The sequence below is a fragment of the Ursus arctos genome, chromosome X, assembly GCF_023065955.2.
Source record: "Ursus arctos isolate Adak ecotype North America chromosome X, UrsArc2.0, whole genome shotgun sequence".
In the NCBI taxonomy this organism is placed as follows: Eukaryota; Metazoa; Chordata; class Mammalia; order Carnivora; family Ursidae; genus Ursus; species Ursus arctos.
In genome coordinates this window covers 45,076,903-45,103,195 of record NC_079873.1, presented here as the reverse complement: position 1 = coordinate 45,103,195, position 26,293 = coordinate 45,076,903, and the positions used below count along the sequence as shown (strand labels likewise).

At 39.7% G+C, this 26,293-nt stretch overlaps 1 protein-coding gene across 9 annotated transcripts in view; it reads left to right on the top strand.

The window, feature by feature from the left end:
* FAM120C (family with sequence similarity 120C) overlaps positions 1-21,560 on the top strand; it is a 120,963-nt gene extending 99,403 nt beyond the window's left edge. The window contains exons 16-19 of one of the 9 annotated variants that reach the window (XM_026488659.4): positions 2,016-2,181; positions 3,891-4,054; positions 9,853-10,074; positions 11,167-21,560. In XM_026488659.4, the coding sequence (XP_026344444.2) occupies positions 2,016-2,181; positions 3,891-4,054; positions 9,853-10,074; positions 11,167-11,325 (711 nt within the window). In that variant the 3' untranslated portion in view covers positions 11,326-21,560. Of the gene's footprint in view, positions 1-2,015; positions 2,182-3,890; positions 6,887-9,852; positions 10,075-11,166 lie in introns of those variants that run through there. The other 8 variants (XM_026488660.4, XM_026488663.4, XM_026488664.4 and 5 more) reach the window with 8 other exon arrangements.
* The last annotated feature ends 4,733 nt before the right edge of the window (positions 21,561-26,293 follow it).

Here is a 26,293-nt window from a genome sequence, read left to right as displayed (position 1 = left end):
TAGTGCCTATGCTCTTAACCATTTCTACCAGAGCATGCTTTCTCTACGTGTAAGCTGCAGGGGAAACTATGGTATCGGAAGTTTGCTTGGGGACTTGGAATCAAAACAATAATATTAGCTAGCATTTATTGAGTTCTTACAGTGTGCCAGGCATATGTTCTAGATGCTTTACATGGAGTGTCTCATTGAATCCTTATAGGAATTTAAAAAATAGATACTATTATTATATTTTACAGATGAAGAAACTAAAGGAAAAGAAGGGATGGTAGATGATCTTAAGTTTCTCTTTGCTAAGATTACTGGGGATGCTGTTATCTATTCCAGAGGTAGCCTGGCCAAGGACATTCTCATGTTGACTTTGTTTTTAACTAAGGCATCGATCCTGGACAGAGCTGCTGCTTGCCTAGATGACTCTCCCTTTCTTCAGAGTATGAGATCATTGTTCCAGCTTATTAAATCTGCTTACGTTATAGTCCTGTATTCTTTATTTTTCTAAAGTTTTTTTTTTTGTTTTTTTGTTTTGTTTTGTTTTGTTTTGTTTTTAGTAATCTCTGTACCCAACATGGGCCTCGGACTCAAAACCCCAAAATCAAGTTGTTCCGACTGAGTCAGCCAGCTGCTCCTATAGTCCTGTCCTCTTGAGATTATTCCTAGGCCACTGGAGTATTGTGTATTTTCAGGTTCTTAAGTCACTTATTGGTAATGTTTTGATTTCTTTGTTGACTCCCTCAGGTGGCTAATTCCGTCCATCGTGCGGATTTTTACTAGTTTCATGTTTTTTCCAGGTTCTTGAGTGACACTTTATCGTAGTGCCCATGTTGTACAGGTTTTGGAGCCAGATGATCTAGCTTTGAATCTGGCTCTGCCACTTGCTAGCTCTGTGACCTTACACAAGTTACTTAACTTCTCTGTGCCCTAGTCTCCTCATCTGTAAAATGAATAAATTGGCATCTACCTGACAGAGTTATTGTAAGTATTAAATGAGATGATAGGTGTAAAGTGTTTATCAGAGAGCCTGTAACATGGGAAGTACTCAATAAAAAGTAAGTTTTATTGATAATTGACCACAAATTGAATAGGTATTAGATTTCTGTTACATCGAATTGAATTGAAATTAAATAAATAAATAAATAACTCTTTATAAAAAATTTTTTAAAAAAAGATTTCCATTATGTATTATATCTTACTGGAAAGAATGAGGTCTTTGGCATCAAACAGACGTGGATGCAAGTCTAGGCATGCCAGTGACCTTGGGCAAATCATTCTACTTTTTTTGAGCTTCATTTGTCTTATCCATAAAATGGACAACAGAATGCCTGGCACACCGAGCCACTTAGCAATCGGAAGCTACGATTTTCCTAATAACATTCATGGAGAGACAGCCCTGCACTGCCAGGTAATGCAGTTTGTGTCATTAGCATTTCAATAGCAGTCACGTCCCTGGAATTAACAGAAAAACAGGTGACTGTTTCTAGTTATAAGAGATTCTGTGGAATAGTACACAGAGATCTTCTGGTTTGTTTTCCTTTCCTTTCATTTACATGTCCAGTTGTCAGCAGTGGGCAGTATTGTGCCACAGTTAAAGAGAATAGACTTCAGAGGCTGACCCACCTGGCATGGCATCCTGGCGCCACTACTTTCTATCTGAGTGTCCTTGAGCAAGTTACTTTAATCTTTCTGAGCCTCAGCTTCCTCATCTGTAAAGGGGGCATCATATCTACCATTTAGGGTTCCTACTAATATTAGAAGAATATATTGTAAAGCTTTATAAATGATAGCTACATCATTATTAGGTGGTTGTCATGGCCGTTGAGTTTCAGTCAAATCCGTCTGTTGTCACCCTAAGTTCTTAGGACAGTTATCAGAGTGTACTACTAGGTGGTAACAAACTTTGGGCTTTCTGCTGTTTTTGAAGAACTGAAGCAGCTTCTGCAGGCTAGCTTATGAACATGTTTGGGAAACGTCAGCCAGTGTGGGTAATTACCATTTCCACTGACTCTCTCCGTCTTTGACAGGGCACTTCAGATGGCGTTTCTAAATCCCTGGAGCCTCATCAGGGTCGGTCCCACTCACAGGTAAATGGAAACAATGGCACATTGATCAAAGAAGAGAAGAGTGATCATCATCTTCCAGCTCCATCACAATGTGCCTTATCCAGAGACAGCAACATGTGTAATAATGGTAACCGCTACTTCCCTGCGAAGAATGGGGAGAAGAGCCGCTTACGAGAGCAAAAGCTAGGAACTATGACCCAGCAGAAGGAGGGGTAACGAGCAGAAGATGGCTTCAGCAGATCAGGAAGAGAGGAAAACCTATACTTTTCTGATTATAGGCCCAAGTTAGAGGAGGACATAAATGCTTACCCTAGATTTACCCAGAATTTTACTGGGATGTCCTATTGTACTCATCTTGTCCCACTCCCTGTCTTTCTCTGGACCTCCAGACTTAGTGGTCTGCTTCTAGAGAAGCTCTGGCCAGAGATGAATGGCAGCAAGACTAGCTCCTATTCTCAAATTGAATATGAAGTGCCAATATTCTCTTTGCCTCCCCTGGGAGTGTAGTAAGGCAGTGTCTGTCAGAAATCTGGTGTCATCCTGTAAGGCCCTATAGAAAAGTTCCAGCTTTGGTTTTCTGAGTCTTCATCACGTTACCCATTTACAAAACCCATGGATGGTAGGGGTAGGGACTGCTGTCTGTGGCCTTCTAACTTGCTTTTTCCTCTATGAAGTAGTGGGACCTTGGTATATAATCCGTACCTTCCTCTCACTCTTTCTCCCCATTCACTTAACCCCGGATTCTGTACCACCACCTCTAACTCTGGCCTGACAATCAGAGAGGTAAATGTTTTCAGGGAAGTGAAATAGTATTGGTTATTTTATTTTATTTTTTATTTTATTTTATACACTTTAAAAAAAAACAAAAGCTACCAATGGCCTTTGTACTGGGGGATTCTAGTGAGTCAGAAAAGTACTGGGCAGATTTTTCCTGCCTCTGAACTAATGCATTGTTTGTAAAATAGAAGATGTGGCGCAGTTCACCCACTCCCTGCTGCCCACACCCTGAAAGGGTGGGAATCAATGTATTGAAACTGAGTACGAAAGGGAACTCAAAAAAAAGTGCGTGCGTGTGCGTGTGGGGGGTGTGTGTGTGTGTGTGTGTGTGTGTGTTTGTGTATGGGTGTGTGGGTGGATGTATATATGAATGTGTGTATCTATACGCATACACATACCCTTTATATAAAGAGACAGATCTATTTATCTATACATATTTTATATATATAAATATATGTGTGTGTGTGCATGTGTGCATGCACACATACATACATACATACATGGTGATGTCCCAGAGGATTTACTGAATTTCCCAGAAATGCTTCCACTGCTATGGAGTGGTGGGTTTCAAAAGACCATACTTTAAAATCCTTACTGAGTCACAGCCCATCAGTTATGAGAAGATGGGCTTCTCTAAAGCAGACAAAAAGTACTTTCCAGAGATTGCCTGTTCAGAACAACAAACAGTTGGGTTGTCACAAGTTTAATCTTGAACAGAGCCCTCACATCCCATAGAGTGAACACAGAGAGGTTGGAATGGCGTGGGGAAGATTCGGGCATTTCCTTCGGCAGGAACAGCCTCGTTCAGAGAGAGAAAGGGGATGGGAGGTGATTACCAGGGCTTGCAGCCAATTTGGAGGAAATCTCATCTGGAACTCCTGGGTCAAACTGGCCTCAGGCTAGAACTGATTGCCATGAATCCCTGAAGGAGAGAGGACTAGCAATAGAAAGATGGGGTAGGGAAGTGTGAGGAAATTGACAATTTGATTTTACATGCCTAGATTGTTTTATTTGTTCACTGACATTTTGACTACTGGATCTTTTCATTTGCTTTGCAAGGAGGACTTCAGAGGACTCTGGGCCAGGCCTTTAGAGGCATTCTGGAAAGGCTCCCAGCCCCTGAGGAGGCCAGAATCTGTCCAGGACAAAAAAAGCTGTTCTTCCTTGCCGGAGATACTCTTGAGACAACCTTGCATTTCCAGTTTCCCTCCTCAGCAGCTTCGGTATGAGGGCTGGGAACATGGCTTACAACAGATTAGCATTGTGTCTTCATTCAGGAACTGAGGCTTCCAGCCTTACACATCTCCTTTTGGGCTTTGCGATATTCTTGCCCAAGAAGTACCATTTCTACAGGAATTCAACCGACTAGACTTCTAGCAGGGTTTCTCTCTCTTTTTGAAAAACCCCATGCACCTTAACCCACAGTAGGTCCTTGGTGATTTTTTTTCCAGACAACCAGAAGGCTGTTTGCTCACTGCCCACTTACAATGAGTGCATCATGAGAGACTGGAAACAGTCTCAGACTGTTTAATCCTAGTCTGGCCCAGTTTAAAAGAACCCGCAACTTGTAGGGGGAGGGAGGCCCCTAGAATGCCTCTCCCCCTGCCCAGACACTTCTTAAATAAACCAAAGCAAGATGACAAGAGTGCACACCTAGCAAGATATAACCAGGAACAAAGTGTACAGAGACCTCCTCTTTGGAATTTGCTCCCTTAATTTGGTCCCCCCTCTTCTTGTGGACCTGCCCAGCCTTTCACAAAAATCTTGAAGGTTAGGATTTCTATGTCCAGCAACAGAGGGATTTGGTAATGGACTTCCATGGCTTGGAAATTTCTTTCTGGAGCCACAGAGGGAGGAATCCTTTGACGTTCTAAAATTGACCAGAATTACTGAGCTAAGTATGTAGACACCATTTTCTCATAGGAAGCACTTGGAGTTCTATGGAAAGGTATTTTCTTCAGTTGTTGTTTCTGTACATCTTGAATCTATTCAACACAATCAAATGACAGTATTGTTAACTCTCACAGCCTTAAGAACGTTTCTTATTTTATAGGCATTCACTGTGAGAAGTAAAATTGCTGCTTTGACAGGGATGATTCTAGTTTGCCAAAAGGCTTGCTTTTCTCCCTTCCACACACCTCTGCTTTCTCCTAGCCTGGCCCAGGGTGAAATAAGTGGCTCACTTCCAACCTTGATTTTTTATTTGAATTCAGCATTTTGGGTTTGGAAGGTTGTAAGAAAGGACCAAAAAGGGCCACATTCCTGTATTTTAATTTATCTGCCAAAATATACAGTTTAGAAGCCAAAAAGTCTCAGGTTCATTACTGAAAGATGAACTTTTTCTTATCTGAGGACAAATTGGGAAGGTGGGTCTGATCTTTGCTGCGAGTACCACTTGAAGAGACTGTCATCCTTTTACTTGAGGTTCCATTTCTTACTATGATGTGTGTGGCCTCTCTTGAACAAAGTCATATAGGTACCCCCAGAAATGACCCCTTGACCTTGTAGGGCCACAGGCAAATGTACCCTGGTTGTATATAGCCACTGATTCCCAAGAATTTGCAGTTTTTCTTGATTTCTGCTGGTATGTCTTGGGGTCAGCCTATAACTCCCACCCTATTCAGTGGCCAGTCTGGTCTGAACCAGGCCCAACAAACTTTTGCTCACTTGCGTCATTTTCATTCTGAGCCAGGAGGACTTTGTAGACTTTAAAGCCCAAGAAATGGCACTTGCTTTGGCCAGTGACATTTGATTTTGATCTCCATCTTGATTTTCTGGCATTATTGATTGGCCAAGTCACATTGCCTTCTTTTGATCACTGAGAAAAACAGCCAGACAAGGCATAGGGAGGGTGGTTAAGGTGGGGGGTGGGGGGAGGAATGTTTACGTAGGGTAGGAAGAATGTGGAAGTAACTGTTCGGTTATAGTGATCCAGTCCGTTGGAACCTTAGAAGGCTCGTGTGGGCATGTCAGTGCTACCCTTTCAGTCTCTAAGAACCCCCACTCCTTTGAAATGACAGTACAAGTAGACCTCAGTTTAAAGTAGCTCGTAGAATTCTACTAAGGTTTAATCATTATACTTGTTCACTTCCTGATGCATATTTCCTAAATATGCTTGGGGTTTGGGGGCAGGGGGTAAGTTTGTATGTCACTCTATATTTTTCTCCCTCTCGTGACTTTGGCATCTTTAATTTGACTTTCCATTCTCTTTCCCTTGGCTTTACTGCAGTAGTCTGCTGGGGCAAGTAGAGCTCAGTGCACTTATTCCCTTATTACTGCTAATTACCTTCAATATTGTCAGAGGTTGTTTTGATGTTCTAAGAAGATAACTTCATTTTTTCTTTTTTTACAAAATCATCTTTTCCAAGTTAAAAGCAAAATAAAATACCCCCTGTGCTAGGGTGACCATTTCAGCTTTTGACATTGCCCTTGTACTTTTATAGATGCTCTTTTTGTCCATGTTGGTAGTAACTAATGACTAGTGAATTTTCATGTAAATGAAGCAAATTAAATATTTCAGATTTTATTAATCTCTCATAACCCTGCCAAATCTGATGACTTCATTTTAGTTACTTCCCCTAAGACACTTCCCCTCCTTTTATTTTATTCTATTCTCTTCTATTTTTAGAATAACATACTAGGTTAAAGAAACTTTAACTGCAAGGAGTCCCTGATTTTTAGTGCTCCCTGATAAATGATGTTATTGACAAAAGTAAATTCTTTCATTGTTTTTTCCTGTGTTAATATCTCTTCTGTGCTCTTGACAGTGTGTTTAGTGGATGGATAATATGTACTTCTCTTTTCCACTCCCAGATTCCAAATTCCCTGCCTTTTTGGCCCACCTCACCACAAAAGCTCCATAGTTTATTAATGTAAGTTTGAATGGATGCTTCTTAGGGGAAACTGCAGGAGTTTCTGGAAGTGTTTCAGAAAGGAATGAAAATGTCTCAGGAGTTGTTCTGTGATGGAAATTGGTCTGTTGTTCTGTTAATGCTGATGGAAAGAAACTTACAGTGCTTAATAAAAGTCTATTCTTTTAGTTAAAAAATGTGAAATAATTTTGGGTGTGTGAAGTTTAATTTCTTCTCCCATTTCTGGATCCCTTTCTGCAAGTGGGGGATATGCTTGTCTCAATTCAGAAATGTTGCACAGAGATTTAGGAGCCTATTTGTAGTTGAATATCAGGGCAAGAGAAACAGTACAAGAATCATCAAAAGGAAGGGCATATTTAGCTTCCTGCTGAACTTTTTTATTTGGATGTTCTAAAGGCAATTTGACTTGACATTTCCCAGACTGAACACATCCTCTCTTCTGAAGCCACCTCCTCTCCGTGAGTGACACTACCTTCTACTCAGTGGTCGAAATCGCAAACCAACCTGGGAGTTATCCTAGACTCATGCCTTTCCATCATTTCTGAAACCCAACTTGTGACAAGATCTGTTGATAATACTCAACCAGCCTTCTGCTTCTCACATCTCTTTTTTATCCCAGCTGCTGTGGTTTAGTTCAGGACTCTTCGTGTCTCACCTGAATTATTGCAGTTGCTCCCCTGTCTTACGCCTAACCAGGAAATTTTAAGCAACATTTTGTGTTTAAAATGTATGTACCTTTTCCCAGTGAAAGGGCCTGTAGCTTTTTTTCGGGCTCTTAAAGAAGGCTATGGCTCAAGAGACGTTAAGAACCACTGCTTTAATCCACCATGTATATCAGCTTCCAGAGTAATCTGTCCTTCTAACATGCTGTACCCCCATTTCCATGGTCCCTTCATGATCTGGCCACTGACCACCGCCCTAGCCTCATTTCCTACAACCCTAACCCACTTCAGCAACCCTACAGTGCATCCCATACAGCTGTTAGTATCCATTTCTTCTCATTTGCTTGTACCATTGCCTAGAATGCCTCTCTCCCCTTGTCTCTGGTGCATTCTCAACTTTACCCCCCAAGAGTCAGCTCATATCTTTGTGATTCTTTTCTTGATCCCTGACTAGGGATCCCTGTACAGACTCATCACACCCAGTCCCTATAGCACTTTGCTGCATCTCTGCCCCTCAATTAAACTTGATCATCTCTGTCTTCTTGGCACCTTCCACCCAGCATGCACTTAGCAAATCAAGGACATCTAAAACACCTTTGAAAATATTCCCTGGTATAAAGAAGATTGTAGACTTCTGAGGCAGGATATGTTGATGGCAAAAACACAAAAAGATTGAGTATGAATGTTCAGCACTGGATGGTATTCATTTAAACGTGTTACGGGGCTGTGAAAAAAAAAAACAACCCTGAGCTCTGAGTCACCTTTGAGCCATAAAGGGATGCTTGGAGCAGAGTCTGAAGCCAGGACTCTAGGGCATTCTTCTTACCTTACTGCTTCTGCTGAAGGACACCAGCTGGGCTTGGCCTCCCTAACTGCTCTGTGCCTTGTGTGTACAGAGTACCAAAGGAAACAGCTGAGTCTAAAGGTGAGCATTAGAGCCTTACTGAAGCTTATAAACACCTTACCCTTAAATGAAAACTCTTATTTGTAACATACTTTGTTTTATATTGGGTTCATTTTGCCTATAGATGCCTTTGATCTTTGGGGGTTGGGACTCAGAAATTAACAATAGGAAATCTTTATCATTTGGTTTTTGAAAGTTGCCATTTATTGAGCACCTATTGGGTACCAGGCATAGTACTAGGCTCTTGTAGCTTATTTCTAATCCCCGAACCACTCTGCATAGTAAGTACTAGCCCCACTTTGTATATGAGCAAATGCATTCAGTGGCATCCAAGTTTGTACATACTAATGAGCAATAAAACCAGGGTTCTAAATCTAAGTTTGTTTTGACTAAGTAGATAACTTTGTTTCTGCCTGCCCAGCATTCCTTCTTTCTAGCAGTTTAAACCCAGTTTTTCCCCTTGGGGTAGTGCTTCTCCCTGTCTTGGGGTAGAGGTGGGTTGATGGTCAGTCACGTGGCTTCACCTTCCCCAGTGGGATGGGTATATGATCCGAGCAGGACCAGTTGTGCTTTTTCATGGATTTGAAGGAGAAAGTGACAAAAGAATTAAAATATATCTTCTAAACATACAAGCATTAGGAAAAATGTGAGCCCAGAACATTGCCTTCTATCTTCTACAACTAGTCTTTCTGTGTGAGAAATACGAAAATTCTGTGGTTATTTATTAGGAACAGATTACAGAAAGCGATCTATTGCGGTCTTGCCAGAGAGAGGTCTGGGCACTTTATTTTACACATTTGTATACATTCTCATTTCATTATTCAGTCCTTATCAATAATCTCTGTTGAAAAGGGGAGTGTATCAGTCAGGATAAGCTAGGTTTTGCTGCAATAACCCCCAAATCTCAATAACATAAGAGAGGTATACTTCTAGTTCATATATGTCCAGCATGCATTGGCAGGGGAGCACTTCATCTATAGTCACGTGGGAACTCAGACTAACAAGCCCCATTACTGGGTCAGGGGAAGGCATGTGGCCAAAATGCATACTGACTCTTAAAGCTTAAAATGGCACACATCACTTCTCTCTTTTCATCACCCAAAGCAAGTCACATGTTTGCACCTAACTTCATAGAAGTGGAAAAGTACAGTTCTACTATGTGCCTGGAACAAGGGAGAGAGGTAAGTTTGGTGAGTTGCAGTAAAAGCATCACAAGGAGAAATGACCCATTTCTGGGTAGAACTAATTCATCACATTTCGTCTGGTTGCCATTATCTAACCACTTGAGTCATTATACATAATGAAATAGTGAAGCATCCATTCCCATTCCAGTGTCATAAGGGATTCTGTACATGTGGGTGAAGTGAATATAATCTGGTGGTAACACAAATGTTTGAGTTTAGCTCCCCTAGCCCACTTTGTGGGGGTGGTTGTGAGGATTAAATGACACAGTGTATGTAATGTGCCTGGAATATAATCCAGCCTTGATAAATGTGAGCTATTGTGGTTTTGTGGGGAGATGGTAATAGATGAAAGACTTTATGCTCCCAGTCCTGACTTCCTGATAACACATTCCTTCCTAGCCTATGATTAGGTGCCAGTCCTTCCATTTGAATGTGGCTGATTCCAAAGGTGACCAGTGTACTCCCAGTCACCAAGTCCTGGATGTTCATACAGGCCTCATCTCACTGAGGACTTCCATAATAACTGACACTGAAACAGAACCTATTTCCTCAAACTGGCTGCCTTCCCTGACATTTCTCCTCTGTTTCTCTTCCCTTTTTGACTACTTGGAAAAAAATCAGGTAATATTTGATAAGCCAAAAGGCTATATGTAACATACATTATGAGATTAGATAATAAAATGAACACTCATGAGCCCACTGCCCAACCTAAGAACTATTCCATCTCCCCATCTTCCCCAGAGGTAACTGGTATCTTGAGTTTTATTTCTCATTCCCTTGTTTTCTTTTTAAATACTTTTATCACATAATTATCTCTGAAGAATATATTGTTAGGTTTTTAATTTTATAAAATGTAATTTTTATGTAGTCTCCTACAACTTCCTTTGCTCACTCAATTTGATTTCTCTGACTCAAACGTGTTGTTGCTGTAATTGTAGTTTATTTGTTTTCACATCTATATAGTATTCCATTGTATGAATACACCACTATTTACCCATTCTCTGTCCAGTGGAAATACGGATCTCTAGTGATGTTGCTGTGAATACTTTTGCACATGGCTCCTGCTCGGACCTAAGGCATGCAAATGTTCACTTTTATAAGATAGTGAAAAAAATTATTTTAAAAAAGTAGCAGTAAGTGGGAATAATAATACCTCCTTTGCCTCCCTTACAGATAGTTTTGAGATTAAAACAAGCTAATGGATGTGAACACACATTTAATACATTAAGAAGACATGCTTGGCATACTGGTTTTTGGTCCAAGTTCAAACTCCTAAAGTTGACCCATGTGCATTCTAGTTCCTTGGACCAGAAAGACCAAAACTATTCATTGTCAATTTAAAGTATTTCTAGAATTTTCTGATAAAAAAGTCTAGACTCTTAGATTCTGAGGCAGGTGTCTGTCTGTTTGTTTTCCTACCTGACAGCAACCTTTCCTTGTTCTATCCAGTAATATCACCCCAATTTTCCAAGGATATACCTCTGTTCTATTTTTGGAAATTTCCCCAAGTGCTCTGCTCTCCCCAGCCAGCTCACTCACTGTGGTTAACTATCATTGTCATAGATTTGGGTTTTTTGTTTGTTTGTTTTTTGTTTTGTTTTGTTTTGCTTGTCCTCTAAAGACTCCATTTACTTCTGGTAAATCCGCCATGATTAATTGATTACAAAAATGGCCACAGTTGTTCATATCTTCCTGTATCTACACCTTCTACAGCTCCTCCCATTAAGAGATGGCATCTGTTTCTCCACCCTTCGAATCTGGACTAGTGTTTTGTTTTGGCCAATAGACTGTTGCAGAAGTGATGATTATGCCAGTTCCAAGCCTCGGCTGGATGCTTCTGCTCACTCTCTTGAACCGCTGGAACTACCATGAGAACAAGCCTGGGCTAGCCTTCTGGAGGGTGAGACCCAGCTACCAGCTATACCAGACAAGACCATCCTAGACCTGTCAACCCCCAACCAACCCACCAGCAGACCACAGGTACATGAGCCCAGCCAAGATCAGCCAAGCCTGGTCCAGAACAGCAGAGCTATGCAGCCAACCCATAGATTCATAAGCAATAATAAATGGTTTGGTTTCAAGCCACTGAGTTTGAGGATGGTTTATTACGCAGCAGTTGCTAACTCCCATATCCAGCAATACAGTACAAATTAAGTTTTATGCAGGATCAAGTTTTGGTAGTAGGTGGGCCCTGCAGGATATCTAGTCCTCTGTATTGCTTCTTGACTTCTTCACTTCCTTCTTTAGCCTGTCTCTCAAGATTAGCGTTTCTCAGTTTCTGTTGTCAGGCATCTTCTCACTATTCTTTCTCCTTGGTGAGATTCATCCCATCCCGTGGCCTCAACTCTTACCTTTATATAGATGATTTCCAAATCTACCTCTAACCAAACTCTTCTGAGGAGATGCAGAGTTCAAATGGTCTGCTGGACAAATCCATATAATACTGTCCCAGAAAAAGCATAACTCAGTATGTTTAAATGTGAAGTCTTGCTACCGCTCCTCCATTGTTTCCTATTTCTCCTCCTAACTCCAGCTTGATTCCTCTGTCTCTGATTAATGTCAACACTATCCTCACATCACCCAGGCCAGAAACTTCATCATCCCAGATTCTCCTCATCCACCATGTCTAATCATTCAGCTGCAGTGTCTTATAGCTGTCCCTTCCTTTCCATCTTCACGGCCCACTCCCATGCTTCCTTTTTCTTCTTCCTCTTCACCTCCTTTTTTCTTGCTATCAAAGTTTGATCAGTGGTCCAGCAATATTAACATCACTTGGGGGCCTATTAGAATTGTAGAATCTTGAGCCCCACCTCAGATCTACTCAATCAGAATCTGCATTTTAACAAGATCCCTAGGTGATTCATATGCATACTAGGGTACAATAAACAACTCCCCAGTTGAGTCTCAACCTGGATAGGTATAGGCCCTCACCAGTTTATAACCTGTGCACCATGTCTATGGCACTCGAGTCTGGTTGAATACCTGGGAAGTCAATTTTCCATGCATCTTTTCATGATTTAATCTTTTAAAAAAGAATATAACATTTTTACTTGTTTTTTCAATACAGAAATACAAAGAAAGAAACTAAAATTGGCCTGTGCCTTGCCCAGATAACTCCAAATGACATTTTCTTTTTTTAAAAAAAGGAAAATTTACCTGAAGTTAGACAATTAAAACAATAAAAATGTACAAAGTGATGACTGGAAAACCTCTAGCACCACCCCAATCCCAACCCCTCTCAAATATAGCCATTCTTGATCAGAATTAAACTTCTAAGAAGTAATTAACCTTCCAGGAAATAAGTATATACCTGCATATATTTATCTGTTTATTCTTTTGTTTGAAAAGTATAAATTACTCCCTCTTAGTCATCATGATTTTTTATACTTAATATATCTCAGATATTTCTTTATGAGCATATACAGACTTTCATAATTTTTAACACTACATAGTGTTCCATTAGATGGATGATTCCATCAGATCATTTCCCTATTGAGACTGCCTTGATTGCTTCCAGTTTTAGCTATTGAGGGTGGTTTTATTATTACAAACAAGGTCGCAATGGTCATCCGTGGACATATATTTTGGTAACCTTCTGCAAGGATATCCATAGGGTAAATTTTCAGTGGCAAGATTATTAAGTATAATGATTAGGATGCTTTTGTTTACAAGTAAAACACAACTCCAAGAGTAGGGTGAGCTAGAGCTACCCAGTTTCTTTCAGTTTCTATGTACTGTAGTCCCTACTTTATCCAAGTGGATTTTTAAATGCAGTCCCTGGACCAGCAACCTCAGCAGCCTTCTTACAAAAGGAAATTCTTGGTCCCTACCTCAGATCTACAGAATTTGAAATTCGAGATGGAGATCAGCAATTTGTGTTTTAACAAACTACGTGATTCTGATGCACACTAAACACTGAGAACCATTGCTGTAGGCAAGGTAACCATGAGATGGCTGCCAGTGGCAAAGGACGCAGAGTCTCTTCCCTTAAGTTCACAAAAACTTCTGATCTAGCCTTTCAAGTGAGCAGGACTCCCAAGATGCACCCTAATTGGCTTGCTGATGTTACAAGTCTTCCCTGTAGTAATAATGTCTGTGGCTAGAAGAGCTAGGAGTAGAATCAGTTTATCCCCAAATACATGGGCTATGAGTGGGAAGATAGATACACAAATAAAAACCTATGAATTGGTAGAAAGGAAAAAGTGGGGAATGATTGCTGTGAATGCTCTAGCAAAGTCCACCACATTCAGTCAAAGAATCTGTGCATGTTCTATTTTCATAAATATTGCCAATTTGTACCTGCAAAGAGTTGCACCAACTTACGGTCTCACCAGCAGTGTATATCTATTTCCTCATATCCTCACTTGCTCTACGTATAATCAAACTTTAAACACTTCCCAATATGATAGGTGAAAATGGAATTTTATTGTTTTGATTTATATTTCTTATGTATCTCATGGATGAGATTGAACATATTTTTGAATCCTTACTGATGTGTATATGTCTTTTTTTAAAAAGATTTTATTTATTTATTCGACAGAGATAGAGACAGCCAGGGAGAGAGGGAACACAAGCAGGGGGAGTGGGAGAGGAAGAAGCAGGCTCATAGCGGAGGAGCCTGATGTGGGGCTCGATCCCATAACGCCGGGATCACGCCCTGAGCCGAAGGCAGACGCTTAACCACTGTGCCACCCAGGCGCCCCTGATGTGTATATGTCTTTCTTTGTAAATTACTTGCTTATTCTATAGCTCATTTTACTATTGGGTTTTGCCTTTTTCATGTTGTTTTTTTTTCTTTTTTTGGTAATAATTTTTTATTATGTTAGTCACTATACAGTATATCCTTAGTCTCTGATGTAATGTTCCATGATTCATTATTTGCATATAACACCCAGTGCACCATGTAATATGTGCCCTCCTTAATACCCATCACCAGCCTATCCCAGTCCTCTACCCCCTCCCCTCTGAAGCCCTCAGTTTGTTTCCCAGAGTCCACAGTCTCTCATGGTTCATTCCCCCTTCTGTTTACCCCCCTTCATTCTTCCCTTCCTTCTCCTACCAATCTTCCTATTACTTATGTTCCATAAATGAGTGAAACCATATGATAATTGTCCTTCTCTGCTTGACTTATTTCACTTAATCTCCTCCAGTCCCATCCATGTTGCTACAAATATTGTGCAATCGTTCTTTCTGATGGCTGAGTAATATTCTATTGTATATATGGACCACATCTTCTTAATCCAGTCATCTGTTGAAGGGCATCTCGGCTTCTTCCACAATTTAGCTATCGTGGACAATACTGCTATGAACATTGGGGTGCATATGGCCCTTCTCTTCACTACATCTGTATCTTTGGGGAAAATACCCAGGAGTACAATTGCTGGATTGTAGGGTAGCTCAATTTTTAACTTTTTAAGGGAACTCCACACTATTTTCCAAAGCGGCTGTACCAACTTGCATTCCCACCAACAATGTAAGAGGGATCCCCTTTCTCCACATCCTCTCCAACAATTGTTTCCTGCCTTGTCAATGTTTGCCAATCTAACTGGCATAAGGTGGTATCTCAATGTGGTTTTGATTTGAATTTCCCTGATGGCTAACGATTTTGAACATTTTTTCATGTGTCTGTTAGCCATTTGTAGGTCTTCATTGGAAAAGTATCTGTTCATATCTTCTGCCCATTTTTTGATTTGTTATTTATTTCTCATGTATTGAGTTTGTGAAGTTCTTTGTAGATCTTGGATACCAGTCTTTTATCTGTAGTGTCATTTGCAAATATATTCTCCCATTCCGTGGGCTGCCGCTTAGTTTTTTTGACTGTTTCCTTGGCTGTGTAGAAGATTTTGATCTTGATGAAGTCCCAGAAGTTCATTTTTTCTTTTGTTTCTCTTGCCTTTGGAGGTGTGTCATGAAAAAAGTTGCTGTGGCCGATGTGAGACAGGTTGCTACCTATGTTCTCCTCTAGGATTTTGATGGATTCCTGTCTCACATCGAGGTCTTTCATCCATTTGGAGTTTATCTTTATGATGGTGTGAGATAGTGGTCAAGTTACATTCTTTTGCATGTAGCTGTCCAGTTTTCCCAGCACCATTTATTGAAAAGACTGTCTTTTTTTCCACTGGATGTTTTTTCCTGCTTTGTCAAAGATTAGTTGCCCAAGGAGCCGAGGGTCCATTTCTGGGTTCTCTATTCTGTTCCATTGGTCTATGTGTCTGTTTTTGTGCCAGTGCCATGCTGTCTTTGTGATCACAGCTTTGTAGTACAGCTTGAAATCCGGCAACGTGATGCCCCCAGCTTTGTTTTTCATTTTCAAGAGTTCCTTGGTGACTCGGGGCCTTTTCTGGTTCCACACAAATTTAAGGGCTGTTTGTTCCAGTTCCTTGAAAAATGTCATTGGTATTTTGATTGGGATGGCATTGAAAGTGTAGATTGCTCTGGGTAGCTTAGACGTTTTAACTATGTTTATTCTTCCAATCCATGAGCATGGAATATTTTTCCATCTTTTTGTGTCTTCTTCAATGTCTTTCAAGAGTGATTTGTAGTTTCTAGAATATAGATCCTTTACATCTCTGGTTAATTCCGAGATAATGTATGATTTTTGGTATATTGTAAATGGAATGGATTCCCTAATTTCTCTTTCTTCAGTCTCATTGTTCGTGTATAGAAATGCAGCTGATTTCTGAGCATTGATTTTGTATCCCGCCACATTACTGAATTGCTCTATAACTTCTAGTAGTTTGGGGGTGGAGTCTTTTGGGTTTTCCATATAGAGTGTCATGTCATCTGCAAAGAGAGACAGACAGTTTGACTTCTTCTTTGCCGATTTGGATACCTTTTATCCCTTTTTGTTGTCTGATTACAGCAATCATGTTGTGTTTTTTTCTGAACTCGTTGTAAATTAAAGAAACTAGCCCTTTGTCATATATGTTGCAAATGTTTTCCCAGCTCTGTTGATCTTTTGAATTTGTTTAAGGTATTTTTTGTCTCACAAAGCTTTTAACTTTTATATACACAAATTCATCAGTAGTTTCCTTTATTGGTATCTGGGTTTGGGATTCTGCTTTAAAAGGGTATTCCCTATTCTTAAGTACATATAAATATTCATCTTTTCTTCTAGAATTATGTTTTCATTTTTTTCCTTTTCCACTTCTGATCCATCTAGAGTTATATTTTGGTACAAGGAGTAAGGTAAGGATACTCTCTGCCCCACCCCAACACCAAGTAGCCAGTTATCTGGGCACTATTTATGAATAAGCCCTTTTTTCCCCACTAATTTCAATTGCCACATTTATCATAAATGAAATCCCTTTTTGTATTTAGGTCTCCTTATGGAATCTATTTGTTCCATTGATCTAATTCATTTCTTGTTCTAAACTGTATTAATCATTTTACTTCTATAGTATTTTTAATATCTGACAGAACTAGGTTTCTATCACTTCCTTCTTTTTTTTCTTTTTTAGAAATGTTCTAGTTATTCTGCCGTGTTTACCTTTCCAGGTGAACTCAAGTCAGTGAAGCTTTTAAAAATTAAGGACACTGGGCCTTCACTTCAGACGTAGTGAAGAGGATTTTTTTAAATGTGACACTCCATAATGGGTTGAATAGTTTGCCGCCAAGATTCACATCCACCCAGAACCTGTGATTGTAGCCTTATTTGGAAATATGTTCTTTGCGGATGTAATTGTGTTCAAATGAGGTCATACTATAGTAGGGTGGATCTTAATCCAATGATTGGGGTCCTTATAAGAAAAGGCAGATTCAGGCACACAGGGAGAACACCATGTGATGGTGGAGGCAGAGTGATACATCTGCAAGCCAAGGAATGTCAAGGATTGCAACCACCAACAGCTAGAAAGAAAGGAAAGATGCTCTGCTAGGGCTTTCACAGACAACGTGGCTTGCCAACACCTTGATTCTGGACTTCTCGCCTCCAGAACTGTGAGACAATAAATTTCTATTGTTTTAAGCTATCCAGTCTGTGGTACTTTGTTATGGTAGCCCTAGAAAACTAATACACACTCTCTATCTAAATTCTTAAAAAAATCTTTAAGTATGATTCTAATATACCACGAGGGTTGAGAACCACTGGACTGAGTAATAATCATAACCATTCTTGACTCACTCGGTATTTAGTAGGAGCAGAAAAACAGGATGGCTGAAATAATTCCCCTTTTAAAAAGGGAGTCTTGGTGTTGAAACAATCAGCTATCCATTTGGGAAAAAATTACTTTATCCCTATATCATATTAAATTTACTAGAATAAACTCAAAGTATTCTAGAAGCTGGGAACAAGACAAAATCCCTACTCTCATGGAGTTTCCAATCTAAGGAGACACAACAAATTTCAGAGAGGTGATGTATGAAGAAAATAAATCAAAGTAATGAACTAGGGCACATCTTAATGGAGAGTGGGTGGTCAATTTAGTTAGGGTAGTCAGGGAAGGCCTTTTGGAAGAACTAATATTTGAACCAAGTGCTGAAAGTGGCAGGCATAGGAAGATATGGGGGAAGAGAGTATCTAGATAGGAAAAGTACAAAGATTCGAGAAGGAAAGAGTTTAGGGTAGATTAAAGGCCTAAATGGAAAGCACTATAACAGACTGAGAAAAAGAGAAAATGGTTGTTGACTTGTATAAGAAAGGCCTTCTAACAAAGCAGGAAAAGCAATAGAAAAAAATGTTGATATAAATATATCAAATCACTGTACAAACATTTAAAACTTCTGTATGATAACACAAACCATAAACATGTTACATACTGTGGAAGAATATCAGCAACATGCATAATAGACAAAGGGTTAATATCCAGAACTAGAAATGACCCCTACAACTCAATATGGAAAAGACGACCCTGAAGGAAAAACTAGACAAAGTTTACAAACAGTTCATAAAGGATGGGCCAATGAACATAGGAAATTATACTCAACTTCACTAATGATGAGAGAATGAAAATTTAAAACAAATAAACATAAGTTACCATTTTCTTTCATCCATCAGATTAGTAAACAATTTAAAGGAGAGTCTGAGGAAACATGAAGATATACTGCTAAAGAGTGAAAATTGGCATAATGCTTTTGAAATGCAATTTGGCAGTATGTATTAAAATTTCAAATGTCCATACCCCATGTCCCAGCAACCCACTTTTGAAGTGTCCACCTAGAGAAACTTGACTGAGCTCAGGAGGCTCCTACTGGTATGTTACTGCCACTCCGTATTAGAGAAAAATGAAACCACTTTAAATATCCATCAGAGACGAGGGGTATATCAATTTTGTTAATCCTTTCAAAGAAGCGGCTCCTAGTTTCATTGATCTGTTCTGTTTTTTTTTTAATTTCTATATTATTGATTTCTGCTCTAATCTTTATTATTCGTCTTCAGCTGGATTTAGGCTATATTCGCTGTTCTTTTAACAGCTCCTTCAGGTGTAAGGTTAGGTTCTATATTTAAGACCTTTCTTATTTCTTAAGGAAGGCCTGTACCGCTATATACTTCCCTCTTAGGACTGCCTTTGCTGCATCCCAAAGGTTTTGAATTGTCATGTTTTCATTTTCATTTCCTTCTCTATATATGTATATATATATTTAATTCTTTTGTAATTTCCTGGTTGACCCATTCATTTTTCAGTAGGATGCTCTTTAAGCTCCATGTATTTGTGGTCCTTCCAAATTTTTCCTGTGGTTGACTTCAAGTTCCATAGCATATGGTCTGAAAATATGCATGGTATGATCGCAACTTTTTGTACCAGCTGAGTCCTGATTTGTGACTCAGTGTGTGATCTTTTCTGTCAAAAAGAAAAGAGAAAGGACCCAAATAAATAAAATCATGACTGAAAGAGGAGAGATCACAACCAACACTGCAGAAATACAATTATAAGGGAATATTGTGAGCAATTATATGCCAACATATTAGGCAATCTGGAAGAAATGGATAAATTCCTAGACACATATGAATTACCAAAACAGAAACAGAAAGAAATAGAACCTAAACAGACCCATAACCAGCAAAGAAATTGAATCAGTAATCAAAAATCTCCCCACAAACAAGAGTCCAGGGCTGGATGGCTTCCCAGGGAATTCTACCAGACACCTAAAGAAAAATTAATACATATTCTTCTGAAACTCTTCCAAAAAACTGAAATGGAAGGAAAACTTCCAAACTCATTCTATGAGGCCAGCATTACCTTGATCCCAAAACCAGACAAAGACCCCATCAAACAGAATTACAGACCAATAGCCCTGATGAATATGGATGCAAAAATTCTCAACAAGACACTAGCTCCTAGGATCCAACAGTATATTAAAAGGATTACTCACCACGACCAAGTGGAATTTATTCCTGGGCTGCAGGGGTGGTTCAACATCTGCAAATCAATCAGCATGATACACCACAATAATAAAAGAAAGGACACGAACCATATGATCTTCTCAATAGATGCAGAAAATGCATTTGACAAATACAGCACCCTTTCTTGACAAAAAACCCTCCACAATGTAGGGATAGAGGGAACATACTTCAACATCATAGAGACCATATACAAAAGACCCACAGCGAATATCATCCTCAATGGGGAAAAACTGAGACCTTTTCCTTCTGTGGTCAGGAACATGACAGGGATGTCCACTCTCACCACTGTTGTTCAACAGAGTACTGGAAGTCCTAGCCTCAGCAATCAGATAACAAAAAGAAATAAAGGGCATCCAAACTGGCAAAGAAGTCAAATTTTCACTCTTCATAGGTGACATGATGCTCTATGTAGAAAGACTCCACTAAAAAATTGCTAGAAGTGATACAAGAATTCTGTAAAGTTGCAGGATATAAAATCAACACATAGAAGTCAGTTGCATTTCTATACACTAACAATGAGGCAGAAGAAAGAGAAATCAAGTAATTGGTCCCATTTACAGTAGCACCAAAAACCATAAGATACCTCCAAAAAAGCCTAATCAAAAAGGTAAAGGATATGTACTCTGAAAACTATAGAACACTCATGAAAGAAATTGAGGAAGACAGGAAGAAATGGGAAAATGTTCAATTCTCATGGATTGGAAGAAGAAATATTGTTTAAATGTCTACAGTACCTAGAGCAATCAGTACGTTCAATGCAATCCCTATCAAAATACCACCAACTTTTTTCACAGAGCTGGAACAAACAATCTTAAAATTTGTATGGAACCAGAAAAGACCCCAAATAGCCAAAGGAATGTTGAAAAAGAAAGCCAAAGCTGGAGGCATCACAATTCCAGACTTCAAGCTGTATTACAAAGCTGTAGTCATCAAGACAGTAAGGTACTGGCACAAAAACAGACACATAGATCAATGGAACAGAATAGAGAGCCCAGAAATGGACCTTCAGCTCTTTGGTCAACTAATCTTTGACAAAGCAGGAAAGAGTCCCAGTGGAAAAAGACAGTCTCTTCAACAAATGGTGTTGGGAAAATTGGACAGCCACATGCAGAAGAATGAAACTGGACCACTTTCTTACACCATATACAAAAATAAATTCAAAATGGATGAAAGACCTAAATGTGAGAAAGGAGTCCATCAAAATCCTAGAGGAGAACACAGGCAGCAGCCTCTTTGACCTTGGCTGCAGCAACTTCTTGCTGGACACGTCTCCAAAGGCAAGGGAAACAAAGGCAAAATGAACTACTAGGACTTCATCAATATAAAAAGCTTTTGCACAGCAAAGGAAAAAACAACATAACTGAAAGGCAACCTACGGAGTGGGAGAAGATATTTTCAAATGACATAGCAGATAAAGGGTTAGTATCCAAGATCTAGAAAGAACTTATCAAACTCAACACCCAAAAAACAAAAAATCCAATCAAGTAATGGGCAGAAGACATGAACAGACACGTCTCCAAAGAAGACACAGAAATGGCTAACAGACACATGAAAAATGCTCACCATCACTTAGCATCAGGGAAATACAAATCAAAACTACAATGAGATACCACCTTACACCAGTTAGAATGGCTAAAAATAACAACTCAGGAAACAACAGATGTTGGTGAAGATGCAGAGAAAGGGGAACCCTCTTACACTGTTGGTGGGAATACAAACTGGTGAAGCCACTCTGGAGAATGGAGGTTCCTCAAAAAGTTAAAAATAGAACTACCCTACAATCTAGCAACTGTGCTACTAGGTATTTATCTAATGGATACAGACAGTGATTCAAAAGGGCAAAGTCACCTCAATGTTTATAGCAGCAATGTCCACAATAGCCAAACTATGGAAAGAGCCCAGATGTCCATCAACAGATGAATGGATAAAGAAGAAGTGGTATATGTACACAGTGGAATATTACTTGGCTATCAAAAAGAATGAAATCTTGCCATTTGCAATGACGTGGATGGAGCTAGAGGGTATTGTGCTAAGCAAAATAAGTCAGTCAGAGAGAGACAAATACCATATGATTTCATTCATATGTGGAATTTAAGAAGCAAAACAGATGAGTATAGGGGAAGGGAAGGAAAAATAAAATAAGATAAAAACAGAGGGAGGCAAACCTTAAGAGTATAATGAGCACTAGGTATATGCAACTGATTAATCACTAAATTCTACCCCTGAAACTAGTAATACACTATAGGATAACTAAATTGAATTTAAATAAAACACTTAAAAATATATTCATCAGAGGAATAAGGAAATAAATCAGGACTCATCTGAGTCATGGAATTCCCTGAACAAGAATTCCAAAAAGAAAACAAGGTTGATGTTGGTTTTGGTAGAAAGATCTCCGAGACATATTACCAAGTGAAGAAAGCAGTTAGCCAAATAATATGGATAGTATGATCCTGTTCATTTGAAAATGATAAATATCCACACTAACCTCCATATATCTGTGTTATTATTCTGTCTTTACCCACTGCCAACACAACTCCCGTGGAGAGGAGTTTGGTTAGGGCAGAGAGTGGCTACAATCCCCTAAAATCACCTACCTCATAATTACCATTCAACAGTAGTGGGAGGCTGCTACGTAATTTGTGGGGCTCGATGCAAAATGAAAATGGAGGACTCCTTGTTTAAGAACCAGGGGAGAGGTGGAAAGTGTAGTTAAAGGTACTAAAATATAAATATTTTTCCTTTAAAAAATATTTAACTTATAAAATATAGGAGGGGTGAGGTTGGAAGATGTCAGCAGAGTAGGAGGACCCTAGGCTCACCTCCTCCCACAACTACAACTACATAATATCAAATCATCCTAAATACCCCAGAAATTGACCTGAAGACTGACAGAACAAACTCCACAACTAAAGGGAAACAAGAGGCCACATCGAAGAAGGTAGGAAGTGTGGAGACCCAGTTTAAGAAGAAATAGATTGTGACTGCTGAGAGAGCTGTGGTCACAGAGAAGGGTGAGAGACAGACAAGCACACAGGGAAAACAAATCCCCATAGCAACTGGCTTGAAAGTGAGAGGGGCCAAATTTTGTGACTTTTGGCAACCAGTAGGACTCAAAGACTGGAGTTTTATATGTCAGTGGGCTTGGCTGGGATAGAGCCTGGAGGGCATTGCCCTGTTCTTGGACAGAAGGCAGGCAAACAATCTGAAGACATACAGCATGTAAAGGGTGATCTGAAGAGCACTTGAGGCACACAATGGGGAGGTTATTTGCTCATCTCAGAGCATGTCCCATACAGACAGCATTTAGGGAGAAACCCCTCCAGGAATGAAGGAACTAGCGAGCACCATTTCCCTATCCCACTACTCAGCATAAGCACAGAGCCTCCTATGGGAACCAGTGCAGTGCCAACACTCACTACCTAACTTGCTTACACTATAAGCCCTGCCACCCGACGCTCCAGTGGAACTGCCCTTCTTAGGCACACTTGCCTCAGTCCCAACACGGTGGGGCCCCTCTATGAGAAGACAGGCCCAACCCCTGCTCACACCATGTCTTCCAGCACAGGAGTCTACTGTAGCCTCGGTTCCTGCAATGGTGGTGACAAGTTTCCTTTCACAAATAGAACAGAGCACACCTGGTTAAAAGGCACAACATTCAGGCCAGGGACCAAACATTGCCCACAACGGGCAAACAGAGCCTCTGCCTGAAGGAAAAAGTGGCCAGGACATAACAGCAGAGCACATGCAGCTCACATTGGAGACACTCCTGGAAGCACCAGGCCCTGGAGAATGGGGTACAGCACAGGACAAGGCACCACAGGACCTCCTATTGATAAGGCCATTACCCTCAAGTACAAGAGACACAGATGACTTTCCTAATAAACAGAAACAGGCACAAAGACTTAGACAAAATGAGAAGACAGAGAAATTTATCCTAAATGAAAGAACAGGACAAGACCACGCCAGAGACCTAAGTGAAACAGATATAAGTAACATGCCTGGTAGAGAATTTAAAGTAATGATCATTAGGACACTCACCTGACATGAGAAAAGAGTGGAAGACATGAGTGAGACCCTTAACGCAGAGATAAGGAGTAATATAGCAGAAATAAAGGGTAATATACCAAATGGGAAGCAAGCATGGTGGAATGAATAGCAGGATGGAAGAAACAGAGGAATGAATTAGTGAGCTAGAAGACAGAATAATGGAAAGTAATCAAGTTCAACAAAAGAAAAAAAAGAATTATGCAACACGAGACTAGATAGGGAACTCAGTGGCTCCATCAAATGTAATAACATTTGTATTATAGGAGTCCTTGAAGAAGAGAGAGATTGGGGGGCAGAAAATTTATTTGAGGAAATAACAGCTGAAATCTTCCCTAATCCGGGGAAGGAAACAGACATCCAGATCCAGAAGGCACAGAGAACTCCCATCAAAATCAACAAAAAAAGATCCACCCCAAAACATATTGTAATTAGATTTGCAAAATACAGTGATAAAAAAATTATAAAAGCAGCAAGACAAAAGAAGACAGTTACAAACAAGCGGAAACCCCGTAAGGCTAACGGGATTTTTCAACAGAAATGTTGCAAGCCAGAAGCGAGTGGCATGATAAGTTCAAAATGCTGAATGGGTAAAATCTGTAGCCAAGAATGCTCTATTCAGCAAGACTATCATTCAGAATAGAAGGAGAGATAAAGAGTTTCCCAGAAAAATAAAAACTAAAGGTGTTCATGACCACTAAACCAGCCCTATAAGAAATATTAAAGGGGATTCTTTGAGTGTAAAGGAGAAACCAAAAGTGACAGCATAAATGTAGGAAACAAAAGCAGTAAAAATTAATATTTCCATAAAAAATCAATCCAGGGACTCACAAAATAAAAGGATATACAATATAAAAACCTATACCTAAAATGTGGGGAGGAGAGGAGTAACAATGGGTTCAAACCTAAATGATCAACTTAATATAGACTACTATATACAGAAGAGATTTTATACAAACCTAATGATAACCATGTGTCAAAAACCACTAATACATGTGCAAAGAATAAAGAGAAAGAAATCCAAATATATAAAGAAAATCAGCAAGCCATGAAAGAGAGAAAGACAAGAAAGGATCAGAGAAAGTATTTAGAAACAACCACAAAACAAATAATAAAATGACAATAAATACATATCTATCAATAATTACTTTGAATGTAAATGGACTAAATGCTCCAATCAAAAGACATAGGTGCAACCACTCTGGAAAACAGTATGGAGGGTCCTCAAAAAGTTAAAATTAGAGCTACCCTATGATCTGGCAATTTCACCACTAGGTATTTAGCCAATGGATACAAACATAATGATTTGAAAGGGCACACACACCCCAATATTTATAGCAACAATGTCCACAATAGCCAAAATATAGACAGAGCCCTGATTTCCATGGACAGATGAATGGATAAAGAACTGGTATATGTATATGATGAATATTACTCAACAATCAAAAGGATTGAAATCTTGCCGTTTGCAATAACTTGGATGGAGCTACAGGGTATTGTGCTAAGCAAAATAAGTCAGTAAGAGAAAGTCAAATACCATATGATTTCAATCGTATGTGGAATTTAAGAAACAAAACAGATGCGCATAGGGGAAGGGAAGGAAAAATAAGATAAAAACAGAAAGGGAAGCAAACCATAAGAGAAACTGAACTCTATTTTTAAAAATATTTTATTTATTTATTTGACGGAGAGACCAAGAGAGCATAAGCAGGGAGAGGGAAAAGCAGAGGGAGAGGGAGAAGCAGGCTCCCCTCTGAGCAGGGAGCACAATGCGGGGCTCAATCCCAGGACGCTGGGATCATGACCCAAGTTGAAGGCAGATGCTAACTGACTGAGCCTCGCAGGCGCCCCAAGACATGAACTCTAGGAACAAACTAAGGGTCGCTGAAAGGGAGGTGGGTGGGGGGAAGGGATAATTGGTAATGGGCACTAAGGAGGGCACTTGATGTAATGAGTACTGAGTGTTACATGCAACTCATGAATCACTAAATTCTACCTCTGAAATAATTTTTAAAAGTCAGTGCAAAAAAAAAGACATAGGGAGACAGAATGAATAGAAAAACAAGATGCTGCCTACAAGAAACTCATTTTTAACCTAAAGACACCTACAAATTGAAAGTGAAGGGATGGAGAAACATCTATCATACAAATGGATGTCAAGAGAAATCTGGGGTAGCAATACTTATATTGGACAAAATAGACTCTAATACAAAGACTGTAGGGGCACCTGGGTGGCTCAGTTGGTTTTGCCTCTGATTCTTGGTTTCAGCTGGGGTCATGATCTCAGGGTCCTGGGATTGAGCCCCACGTCAGGCTCTGTGCTCAGTGTGGAGTCCAGTTGAGGTTCTCTCCCCCCTCCCTGTGCCCCTCCCACTGGTGCTCTCTCCCTCTCTCTCTCTAAAATATATGAATAAATCTTAAATAAATGAATGAATAAATAAATGAATGAAT